Source organism: Astatotilapia calliptera, chromosome 18, assembly GCF_964374335.1.
Source record: "Astatotilapia calliptera chromosome 18, fAstCal68.1, whole genome shotgun sequence".
NCBI lineage: Eukaryota > Metazoa > Chordata > Actinopteri > Cichliformes > Cichlidae > Astatotilapia > Astatotilapia calliptera.
Genome location: NC_137439.1, coordinates 19,253,542 through 19,266,443, shown reverse-complemented (window position 1 = coordinate 19,266,443; position 12,902 = coordinate 19,253,542). Strand labels below are relative to the sequence as shown.

The 12,902-nt window shown below is 41.5% G+C and overlaps 1 protein-coding gene across 9 annotated transcripts in view; it reads left to right on the top strand.

Moving 5' to 3' along the window:
• Positions 1-12,513, top strand: part of pbx1a (pre-B-cell leukemia homeobox 1a) — a 51,266-nt gene extending 38,753 nt beyond the window's left edge. For 2 of the 9 annotated variants that reach the window (XM_080293209.1, XM_080293210.1), the window contains 7 exons: positions 1,371-1,621; positions 3,181-3,371; positions 3,541-3,676; positions 4,952-5,111; positions 6,022-6,134; positions 7,267-7,365; positions 10,726-11,545. In XM_080293209.1, coding sequence (XP_080149335.1) covers positions 1,371-1,621; positions 3,181-3,371; positions 3,541-3,676; positions 4,952-5,111; positions 6,022-6,134; positions 7,267-7,365; positions 10,726-10,818 — 1,043 coding nt within the window. In that variant the 3' untranslated portion in view covers positions 10,819-11,545. Of the gene's footprint in view, positions 1-1,370; positions 1,622-3,180; positions 3,372-3,540; positions 3,677-4,951; positions 5,112-6,021; positions 6,135-7,266; positions 7,366-10,725 lie in introns of all 9 variants that reach the window. The other 7 variants (XM_080293214.1, XM_080293212.1, XM_080293213.1 and 4 more) reach the window with 7 other exon arrangements.
• Positions 12,514-12,902: the final 389 nt, after the last annotated feature.

The following is a 12,902-nucleotide window of genomic DNA, read 5'->3' as shown; positions in this document are numbered from 1 at the left end:
GGGGGGGCAGTTGAAAAGAGGTGGACTGTGGTAGACAAGCTCCCCACGCGGCTCCTGGAATCCATCTGGACCCCCTGCTCCCCGGAAAGGTCACAGGGCGTCTCAGCCTTACATCCTCATTACAAAGGAGCCGTCGCTGTGACCTGAGACTGTTTAGCTACAATATGGCTTTCTCTGTCACACAGCCTGTCACATCCCCTCACTGCCTACAGCCATCACGGAAGGGACGTACAGTATGTAATGTAAGACCGTCCTCTTTAAGCATTTTGATTGATGTGTGGATTAAAGTGTGCATGACAAATGTCGTGGCAGCTTTGTCTTTGTCCTTGAAGACAGGGGATGGAACGGAGGGGCTGCACCTGGTCGGCTGTTTTCAGCTGCTCGCTGAAAAGCAGGACGCTCTGCTTCTTTACCGAGGGAGCCTTCTGGTGGCAGAAAGAGGCAGGGCAGTAAAAAAAAACCTCGTTCTCTGTTTGAAAGTGAGGGTGAACCACTTGTGCACAGTTAAAATAGTGTTAGAAGAGCCACCGGCGGAGAGTTTTCGTGCGAGCTGAGCCTGCACTTGTGCGTGTTGTGGTGTGGTATGTCATTTGTGCTTGTCCACCTCAGCAGGCCTGTCTTTGCTGTGTTTACACTTCACTCTCCACACCATGGGAGATGAGTGTCAGCCGAGAGCTGAGCGCCTGTAGGTATGAGAAGCTTCAGTTTAGCTTCAGACGCTGTCCTATCTAAACAGTGGCTGTGGCACCAGCGTCCGAGGCGTGCTGTTATTAGGCCGTGTACAGAAGGGAGAGATATGGATACAGCTTGAAACAAATGTTAGATTTATTCCTACTGAAAGAATATTTTCTTTGTTAAGTGATGCATTTTGAACTCTTAATTATGATTAATGTTACTATATTTCTTTAATGTACTCATCATTTTTCATTTCTGTGTGTAAATATGGCACTGGGACTATTTTATTTAACTCAAACTCTGGCAGGACTCATAATTGTTTTGTTTTTCTGTTTAGACATTAACAGGATAATAAAGCCCTCAGCTAGAAACTGAACCTCAGCTAGAGACATGAAACATGAACTCTGGTAGGAGTCTGTGTCGTTTTTCTTTTTTTCTTTTTTTGCATGAAATGATAGTTTTATGCTCTCGCTCAGCTGCCAGCCTGTGTAAGGCTGCAGGTTTTTATGGCGTGGACTTGAACTCTTTTAATGACGCCTGTATTTCAGGGTGTCTACTCAGTAAAATGGAAGAATACTTAAGACTCCTTTCTCAGGCGCTGTAAAATTTTTATACCCACAGTCATTTTGAACACCCATGCAGATCGGCCCGTATTACATCATTGCTCTCGTGACCTCTTCTTCTGTCCTCCACAGTGCTCAGTATTCGAGGTGCCCAGGAGGAGGAGCCTCCAGACCCCCAGCTGATGAGACTGGACAACATGCTGCTGGCGGAGGGCGTGGCCGGACCGGAGAAAGGCGGCGGGTCGGCAGCTGCGGCCGCCGCAGCGGCAGCCACCGGCGGCATTGGCGCCGACAACTCAGCAGAGCACTCTGACTATCGGGCCAAGCTGTCTCAGATCCGGCAAATTTACCACACGGAGCTGGAGAAGTACGAGCAGGTGGGGGTAAAGCAAGCTCATTCTTTATTACACGTTGCTTCAAAACACATTCAACACTTCCTCAGCTATCATGGATCACGGATTTAGCTCAGGTCCTCTGTGTGCACAAGTTATTTATGTTGCTGTTTTAGTATAATGCGAGTGCATACATAAGCTGTATGTAAGTGAGGCTTTTTTCCTGAAAACTGAGCCCCTTGCTCAACGAAAGACACATAAATTTAACCCCCCTTTAAAAGGATGATCTCCCGTATTGATGTGCCCATGAGCCAGTCAATGGTACGAAACTCCCTTTTTTCTTGGATTGTGTATATGGATATATGTAACAAGGAATCCTGTGTGTAAATTCATTATTTTATTAGAGAAAACCTTTTGTCAGCAAAAATGTGATTTTTCTATTCTTTGGTGTTAAGTGTTTGAAAAAAGGCAAAACGTTGCACTTTCATGTTGATGGATACAGAATCTGTATTTTGTGAGAATTGTTGGCATAAATTTCAGCAGTTCCAAAAATCAATGTGGATGGAAGATCTTGCCGTTCTGTCAGTATGACCTCACTGTTTTTGTAATGTTGAGGATCTGGCTTTTCATTTTAGCTTTCTAACGTCCCGTCCAGACCAGATCTTCTTGCCCTTTGCATGCTGGGAGAGGCTCCACGCTGCCAGCCTAAATAGGAATAAGTTGGTAAAGGACAGACGAGATATTTTCCTGAGGATGTTTAAGTAATTTTGTCAGTCTAAGAGTATAATGTTCTTGAAATCAGCACTCGTGGGACAGGCAAGCCGAGCCTTTCGGAGATGCTATCTTCAGCAGGCAAACAGCCATTATATCAGTCACACACCAGCTCTTTTCCAAAGACTGTAACATCTTGTCATTCCCGTGGAAGTCAAAGCGTTCTGGGTTTGTCATCTTCTCCGAGGAAGGCTAGTCATCGCTAACTGTCAAAGCCAATATACACCTGAGCATTTTTGTGTCACCACGCTATGTACACCTCACGTGGTATGAGTGAGTAGTGTCTAGCGTGTGTGTGTGCAAGCAGAACGGCTGCTCAGTGCATCACTTTGACTGACGTAACCCTGGTGTTGACAAGCAACAGACACCTTGACTCTGAATGCAGTCATATCCAGTGACTGATTCAGACAGAGAGAGAACGAGGTAGACGGAAAGATGGAGTGAAAAGAGAGGGAGACAGTTTAAACCTCTTGAACATGAACGGGACTGAAAGCCTGCTGTCATTTTAGATTTCTCTTCACTTGTCACATTCTCTCTGCTATTGAAGAGAAGTCTTTTTAATATTCAGAGCACTGCAAGTGCTCGCTGCCTCCGCTGTATGACTCCGCTGCCACATTTGTTTGGCTTGAAACATCGCTGCGTGTCTGCCGCTTTAATTCAGACTATTCTTATTACCTCTAACACTACTGCTGTTACACTGTCAGCACTGCTCGTGCCAAGGCTTACCAGTGAAGGTGCAGGCTCACCAGAATCCAATTTCATCCTTTTGTTCTGTCTGAAGCTGTCGAGCCTCTGCGATAGTTATTCTTTTTATGAATCCTGCCTGTCTGTGCATCCAGGCGTGCAATGAGTTCACCACCCATGTGATGAACCTGCTGAGGGAGCAGTCTCGAACACGACCCATCTCGCCCAAAGAGATCGAGCGCATGGTCAGCATCATCCACCGCAAGTTCAGCTCCATTCAGATGCAGCTGAAGCAGAGCACCTGTGAAGCTGTTATGATCCTGCGCTCACGCTTTCTTGATGCCAGGTGTGTGTCTGTGCGCCCCCAACTAAATCTTATTCATATGTACTTATATTTCTATTTGACTCTAAGCTGCTTTTTTGTTATCACTCCATTTGATTTTGTTATTACAGTTATAGATTATTGATGGTGCAAGGGAGGAGTCATTTTTCTCTTCTGTGTTTTTTCTGATCAGGCGAAAAAGGAGGAACTTCAACAAACAGGCGACAGAGATCCTAAACGAGTATTTTTACTCCCATCTCAGTAACCCCTATCCCAGCGAGGAGGCCAAAGAAGAACTGGCCAAAAAATGTGGCATCACAGTGTCACAGGTAAGATCCTAGGCAAATTGAGAAAATTAGGCTCTGTGGTAAGTGTGTTGCTCAAAAACAATTCAATTATTCTAAATCAGCAGGGCTCTGTGCTTCAGCGGTCGGGAGCCCTGTCAGCCTGGGGTTACCATTAGAAACACTCACATTAAAAACAGTTGGTTTTCTTACCAAGTTGTCAGTAGTTTCCAAAGCTACCAATACCTTTCCAGGAGCATTTGACAGTCAGTTGATGAAAAAATGATTCACAGTTTTTTCTTGGAAAGACTGGATAGTTACAAAGACTTTAACTATAAAAGCTTCTTTTTTGCATGCATTTTCTTTTTGTACTGTAACATTTTTGCTTTATCATGGATCCTCGTTTTTCTTTTTGGGTTGTTTCATTGTTTTTTGTTTTGTTTTTTTACTCAGTTGGTACGCTGGCTATAATTTTCCATCACTTCTTAAATAAATACTAGTAATAAAGATGACCACCCAAAAATCGAATTTGAATAGGGCTAAAAAACTCACAGGGAATAGCAACCAAATTCAAACATGTAGAGCGTGGCAAAAGCTGAATATGGAAAGTTGATCATTTACCTGCTTGAAGTGCAGAGCTACTTCTGCCTTGGGCTGTTTTATTGGAGAGCCAGTCAGCCAGCCAGTGTAACTATGCAGCATGAATTGGTATCATTTCTATGACAGTAAATGTCAGAGAATCTGCATATAAGAGTCGTTAGTGAATTTCTTGTGATTGCTTCAACTTTGGACTCAGCAGCTTTGCAGTGTCATGCATCTGCCAATTTTTTTGTTTTGTTTTGGGGGTTTTTGCACCAATACAAGATTATTTTTCTGACTTATCTTCAATAGCAGATTATTTTTCTGTAGAAATACATGAAATGGGTTCTAGGTTAGGTGGTAACAGTCATTTGCAGTTCAACTGCAGGAAAAAGTTAAATCTGGTCCATGAAGTCCTCATCAAAACAAGAAGAGTGCTACTGGAATACTGCTGTTATATTTCTGTAGTGCTGAGAAGGCCTCAGTTTTCCCCCAGATAAGGTGGAGGAGGTGGCTGGAGAGAGGGAGGTCTGGGTGTCTGTATAAGCAGAAGAAAGTGGATGGAGGGCTTTCCATATTGCTCTGTTCCATGAGAATTAATTCGCAAGCAACATGAAATACCGTGCAAAGAAGAGAGGAGGTTATTGTGCTAACTGGTGTACATGGCATGACTCAGACTTTTTAGGTGTGCAGAGTATCATCTTATATTTGCTTTTATTTATCTTGCTACTGTCTTGACAGGTATCAAACTGGTTCGGGAACAAGAGGATCCGATACAAGAAAAACATCAGCAAGTTCCAAGAAGAGGCCAACATGTATGCAGCGAGGACTGCAGTCAATGCAACCAGCGTGTCCGCTCACGGCAGCCAGGCCAACTCCCCATCTACTCCCAATTCAGCAGGTGAGCTTCGGGCTCTGATTAAAGGCCGCTGGGCTATAGTGAAACAAGTTCCATCAATAGAGGCGTTATCAATATTTGTTGTTCACCAGAGCAGATAGAAGCGTAAGATGGAGCGTATTGACGTTCTCATACCAAAGCCACAACTCAAGAATTCAGTCTCTGGTGATGTTTCTTATAGACTAACAGAACGCTCTCCTTAATTAACCCAGCAATACACTTTGGCTTTCTTGCCGTTCTTCTTCCATTTTTCTTCCTTTCTTCTCTGCCGTCGTTATCTTCCTCCCTCACTCATTCGCTCTCTCTTTCTCTCTCACTCTCTCTCTCTGTTATTGACCTCTTGGTCTTGTGGACGTTAATTTTTCCTGCCTCTTGTCCGGTTGACCTCATGTATGCCATTAAGCTGCTCAGAGGGCAAGCGGAGTCTTTTGTCATATAGAGACTTTGCGACTGTATTGGATTAGGACCGGGTGTTGAAATCAAGTTACGCGATGGTCTCTTTACATCTGGGGAGCTGGGGTCCATTAAAGGACGAATACGATTCTTTGGGTCTTCCTGCAGATCAATTATTACTTCCTTAATGAAACACTAGCAGCACGGACATGTAACAGTAATATGATCCATGAGGCTCGTTTTAATTGGATCTTAAACAGTTTTACGACGAGAACCTGTCGGATTGTTCTTGCTGGTTGATTCAGTGCGTCTATTGTGTGCAACTTTGTAGAAAAAGTCTTTTTCATAATGCCTGCCACGCTCTCAAACTAACCCATTCAATGCCTTTGTGCTTATGCATGATTTCATTTTAACTCCTTTTTCTGTCCCCCTCTTCTTCTCTGTTACTATCCCCTTTCTTCTGATCCTTCTCCTCCTGTCTGCGCGTCTTTCTTTTTCTTCTGCCTCTGTGTATTCTCAGGTTCTGCTGGCTCTTTTAACATGTCAAACTCCGGAGACTTGTTCATGAGTGTGCAGTCCCTCAATGGGGACTCGTACCAAGGGGGGCAGGTTGGGGCCAACATACAATCCCAGGTAGGCGCCTCTCCAAGTTTAGCATCCCATGTGGCCGTAAACTGGCACATTCCTGAGCTCGTTTGTGATGTGGTTTAACCGCTGACCAGTCTGGGAGTTTAGATGCCCACAATAACTTGACCTACATTGTGAAACGGAGGTTATACTTAGCCTGAAGCACTACATTAATGTAGAAACCATTGTCAAGCCACAGTTGAGTAGACGACTGCGGACAGTTTTGGAAACGGTGCAACACTCATCAGCACCTCTGACAAGAGTTCACATAGCCACTGGTGCACTTTGTAGCTCCCTGACCTTGCCCCAGTGGACAGTCATGACCAACGCAGTGTTACAACTCTCACCACGGATTAAGGAATCACCACCCGTAGTGAAGGCCTCATTTGGTTTCAGTGCTTTCGGCATCACTTCCTTCTCCCTCCATTCCTCCTCTTCTGTTCTGATCAGCACGCCAATCGCTTTAGGTCGTTCATGAATATGCAGAAGGGACGGCCCTTATCGTAGATAAAAAGGTCTTCGGGGTTTGCCCTTAATTATTGAACCCGAAAGGGTTTATTTTTCTGATCACGAATGAATGACCTCAATCTCAAAGATTTGCAAGTATAAAAAAGGCACAAAGTACAAATTCATATATGTTTGTCTAGTTGGTAGAGCAGTCAGATTTGTTGTGAAATCCATATGGAAAGTGTGTTTCTGGGGAAAACAAATATAAAGAAATATGAATTGGACTGTGGAATCTGGAAAGAGCATGACAAAATGTTAACAGTAGAACAAATCCTGCATCACACCATGGTTTTATTGGCAGCAGGTGATACTGTGGCACTTCATCTGAGTGTTTGCTCGACTTTAAATAGTTTAATGAAAAGACACAAGTCTGGACATAAGAATATACAACAAGAACAACAAATACATTGATAATTAGCTATCCTATATTTACTCCTGTGTTTTTGTCCTTTTGTGGCGTCTGTTATCGAGCTTGTAATAGAGGCCAAATCATTCTGATTCGCTGTTTGTAACCTTTTCCTGTTTATGATACCCTTTTACTATCAGACTGACCTTTCCTTGTGCATTACTGTCTTTGTTATCCAGAGCTTTTGTCTTACTGGTCCTTTTGTCTGTGTCCCCGCTGTTCCAGGTGGATACCCTTCGCCATGTTATCAGCCAGACCGGAGGATACAGTGACAGCCTCGCAGCCAGCCAGATGTACAGTCCACAGGGCATCAACGTAAGACCTGTAAACAATCTCATTCTGTCCTTCTCAGTGCTTCTTTGCTCTTTTACTTTGCAGTGATTCCCCAGCTGCACAATGTTGGTGATATCGCCTAAATCTGTATGCACACTAAAATGCCACTTAGCAGACTTTGCCGGGGTTGGGCTGTTGTCCAGCCATTTGCCCCCAACCCCCCTCTGTCTTCTGCCCCAGTCGTGCCCTATGGTGGCAGGCAACGAGGCAGCTACCAGGCTGAGTAGCTGGACATGCTCCTAGCCTGTCGGAGGATATTAGCGTTAGCGAGGCACCTGCAGTCGACAGAAACAAGGACACAGGTGTCATCGTCGCACCAGACGCTGCTCTGTCATTGCCACTGTAGGACGACTCATATTTATTTCCCCCTCCAAGACTGGCTTGGAAAAAAAAGAAGTTCAGAGTTGCTGCTAATCCTTAAAATAACTCGTTAAGCAGCCTGTCAAAGCCTCAGCCAGTTGTCTCGGTCTCCTTGCTGGGCCGGGCAGGGCGGGACAGGCAGCACTCGAGGCAGTGTGTTAGCATGTAGATCCACAGCGACAGGCCGAGCGGGGCTGAACAGAATCAATACGACAGTCACAGGGACAGAAAGAGCGAGGCTTTGGGCTAACAGTCCAAGCACATTGGCCAGATCATTCATCCACAGGAACAGCAGCACTGACAGCCAAGCCTGCAACACCCCTCGTGCTAAAATAAGAACGAGGACGCGTCCAGCGCGCTGCAGCATGCAACAGGCTCATTTTACATCTGTAATTTAGACTAATAACAACACACCAAATTATGAATCTCTGACCTCAGTCGCGCAGCTAATTTGGCTTCTTTCTTTTTCTTATTAATTTTGCTTTTTGTTCATAAAAAAACGCTTTTTATATGTGGAGGTAGTAGAGGATTATAAAAAACTTTGTTCTGCTCTAAATGCTTTTTTCTTTTATCTTCATTAGTCTTTGAGGATTTTTTTAAACATCAAATATCAAATGAATTAGTAATTCAGAGAAACGTAGCGTATCATGACTGCAGTGTAATTGTCATACATAAATGAGTGGTTAAACTGCAGCTACCATAAATGGCTTCATTAATAAATTGGAACTGGATGCTCAACGACGCATTTGGTTTTTAAGTGCTTTTATTGTCAAGGCAAGCCCCACCCCACCAAAACTCAAATGAGCCACCCTGCAAAATTCAAATTGCAGTAATCGATATATTAAAAATAATTAAAACTAATTGTGCTGTTTGTTGTGAAATAGATCGCAGATCCAGCCTGAGTAGAAACACTTACTTTGAAAGCTTTAGAAAAGAATAGAAATAACTATTTCGGAAATTCTTAACAATATGAGGCTCTTTTACAGTTTTACTAACAAAAATTGCAGTGTTTTATTGAAGCTTATGAATGAAGTCGTGCATCTATTTAGCCCAAATGATATTTTTTTTATATTCTTTCTAAGATTTACTGACTGAACTCTCGTGGTTCACCTCTCCTTCTTTATTCTTGAACAGCAATTACAGCCCCTCAAATTGCTAGTGGGTGTCGACTTTCTCTGAGACTGGAAATGCATTTTTTTCCCCTCCTCATTCTTTCTTTTTTCCCTCTTCTTGCTTCTGAATAAGATGACAGACGGTCTTTACACAAAATAACAGGGTTTGGAAATAAGAGGCTGCCAAAGCACATTCCCAGCACTCACTAATAGCGTTGAAATTGCAATTAATGGTCTTTAGCCAACCTTTTATGATGATTTGAGAAGGCTTCCATTTTAAAGAGCTTTTTTTTTATTGTGATAATTTATTCTTTTATCATCCATCTCAGGGGTATATTCTGAGATATATGAAAGGTCTGCGTATTCGCTGTTTTATCTTTGCTGTTTATCTCACATTATGTCGACCATGTGGAGGTCCAAGTGAAAGAAGTGGCATGATAATTTATTTCTTTTTCTGAAAGCATCGTTTGACAGTTTTTAGTGCTTTCATTTAGAGGTTTTAGGAGCAACATCACTGCTTTTGAGGAAGTCTTTTATATTTGTTTTTACGTTTAGGGTTTACCTGGTATTCTTCATATATATTTAACAACAAAACCTGCTAAGCAAAACCTTCTGCTGTGAATATTTTTCGAAGGCGTTACCTATAGCGTACTCCTTTTTATTGGCAGGTGTAGTTCCACATTTATTATCTTCAATCAATACACTAAAGATGTAAATATTAAGTAGTGTGGTTTATATTACATAGATGTCATATAGAAGGCAAAGAGTGCTTTTGTTGGGCTCAATATTTGGCTCTATTTGAACATATCTGGGGGGACGGGTGAGTCTGTACAGCACACTGTAAAAAGGTTTGTGTATATTTTAAAGTAAAACTGTAATTTTCAAAGAAATCTTCACTATTCATTAGTTTTTCCAAGCAACCTTACCTCAGTGAATTACAGTGGTGACCCAGCATACTAACACATATGCACACACCTATTATAGTATCTTCCTGTAGATATTAGAGTATAATCAGTTACAGTGTAGCTGTATGGCGTATGGGTACTTTATAAAACTAGGGTGTAGTGCACCGGTAGTCCCTTGTAATGAAAGCATATGATGAAGTTTCATTTTTACAGCAAAAAGCTCTATAAATCGTCTTATTGTCTCCCTGTTTAAGAGTCCAATGGGCAGATTAATACCACTGTCCTGTGTGGTCATTTGGCTCAACATAAAGAAAATATTCCAGCCTCGCTCTGACAGGAGTCTGCAGATTAATTAACGCATTATAACGTATTAATTTACTCTGCACAAAACCGAAGTGTAGAAGTTGTGACCAGCGTCATCCCTGGCATATTTTGATTTTAAAGAAAACAGGACATAATGTGTTAGTGAGTAGCAATATGCCAACGTGCAGATTGTTTTTATTATATCTGATCAGAACCAGCCGAGTTAAACACCTCCAGGCTCCAGCCTCATGGTTTGCATGAACCTGTGAGGTAAACTCCTCACCTAACTCTTGTTCACAACACAAACAGGAGGAGGAGAGTTTTTACTAAGAATATTTTATTTTGGGGTAAAAAACATGTTTTTTTTCCTTCTATTTACTCTTTTCTTATAAATCTAGAACCACTCTTTTTATTTTATTTCATATTAACTGTAGTTTGTGTTTATTTGTTTTAATTTTAGTGATTTGGTTTGGAGAAAACTAAAGAAGAAAAGAGCTCTGTAAATGCATGATGACTCCAAAGTCAGTTAAATAACAACCCTGAACAATAACCAAGCTAATCGTGTTTGAGATTTTTGACACAATTTAGCAGCCCATCCTTAATATAAAGAATGATGATATTTCATATCACATTCATATTCACGCTAACTTTGTCTTCTTGTGTCTTTACAGACAAACGGTGGCTGGCAAGATGCTCCAACTCCTTCGTCAGTGACATCGCCCACAGAAGGACCCGGAAGCGTTCATTCAGATACTTCCAACTGAATATATCCATCTCTACACTCCATCCACGAAAAACAAACAAAAAATGTAAAAAACATGAACTGACGTTGCTATTCGCAGTATTAAAAAAAAGAAGAAGAAGAAACGGAATTCACTGCCCCACCGTACGGCGAGGTACCACGAAATCCTAACCAGAAAAATTCAATAATATTTCCTCTGCTTATAACGATGGACTTTTGGGATACAAACAAAAAGTTTCACAATAAAAAATATTTCAAAAAATTAAACGATATTGCAATCAATGGAGATGTTTGTACAGATTTCACATTATAATCAGAGGGCTGGGGTTCCTTATTCACTCGTAATGTTTTCGCTCATTATGACGATAAGATAAAGCAAAGAAATAAAATCATTGGTTTTAACTGAAAATACTTCATTCTACCTCTCAGCCACTTAAAAAAAAAAAAAAAAGTAGAAAAATGTCAGTGACCATTATTTGTTTTGTAAAAATGAAACTTTTGTCTTTGCGAGCAAGAGGCACATCTTCTTACTTACATTTTGTTGTCTCTCACCTATTCTATGGTACGCCATTTAGACTTAAATATTGCTCAGTTGTTTACAATGTGTGCTTGACAAAAAGTATGTTCATCTTCCCCTCGCTGTCTCCGACGAGTCAAAACCAAGTTCTGTCAGGAGATTTTTACCTCTAAGGTAACCCTGTGAAGTATGTTATCTGTAAAACAATAAATAAATACCTGTCATCAAATCAGACAAGCTTGACATTATTCATTAAGAATCATTAACCTAGACGATTTTACACAATGTTGGTTTTGGTTCTGCAGATACACGAATGACAGATTTAATAGGAAAAGTAAGAATTGTGTTTTTCTGAGTTCTTCTTTATCGCAGCAGATTCTGATCATGCCAAAACAAAACTGCTCAGTTTACTCACCGTGTTTGGTTACTTTGTTACTAATCCCGATCCTTTCCGAGAGAAAGATGAAAAGAAATATTGCTTTCATCGCAGACAAAAGTTTGTCAAAGACGCATGTAACTCAGTTTGTTGCAATCCACTTAAACGGGGAAGTCATTATGCTAATAGAGTTTTACATGCTCGCACAGTGGATCTTTGCTCCTGAAGCTGCGGCGCAGGCCCACAGATGCTCGTAGCATGAAGCCAATGATCACCGTCACGACGGAAGGAGCAGGTGGATGAACTGCGGCTCAGCTGAGGACAGTTTTTGACGTGTTACGCATTTTTTGTTGAATTGTGTCCTTGTTAGGATGTTCATTTGCATATAAATCAGTGCATTATTCTGCTGGAAGTGCTTTAGTAACTCTAGAACTGACACCAAAACAAATATAGATGTTTAAAGTCATGCTTGCCTCCATACCTATCAGGCTGATTCTTCTCAGTATCAAAGTTTTACAAGGAAGCGTTAACGATGAAGTACTTAAAGAAGGGACGAGTCATTCTGTCAAATAATGTGTTTTCTGAGCAGTCTAACCTTGTTTATAGACACTTTTTATGTTGTGTGGCCTATTTGTTTGTATTTGTATTTTTTTTATGGTGTGCTTAATGTAGGCTCCTATTTTTTTTTTTGTTTGTTTGTTTGTTTGTTTTCCTATTCTTGTGAATTAGCTCATGGGTTTTCAACATGTGTTAATGTGCACCACTGTGCTTGACTTGCTTTGTTGGAAAAGGGTTTTCAACACATTAAAATGATATGTAATGCAGAGCGATCATACATCCAGCATTTTTTATTATTGTGGCTTTACGAGACAGCAACGACTCTACGTTTTTGCTCACACGGAGGCGTCAATGGCGTGATGGTAATCACTGCTGTGATAACTGAAAGTCAGCCAAGGTTAGTGAGCCCCCACTCCCTTAATGGCTCCACATCTTCCTACCATTCATGATGGCTCTTGTCCAAACATATTCAACATATTTGGACACATGCACTCAGATAAAAGCACACTGAACCAAATCCAAGTATTTACAGTGAACAGAGGGTTTTGTGTGTACTGAGGATGTAACACACATGTGTTTATGTAGCATTTTTAACTTCAGGTTGTACCTTAGCCATACACTCATAGAGCAATTTATTCTGTACACTTAAAGCACT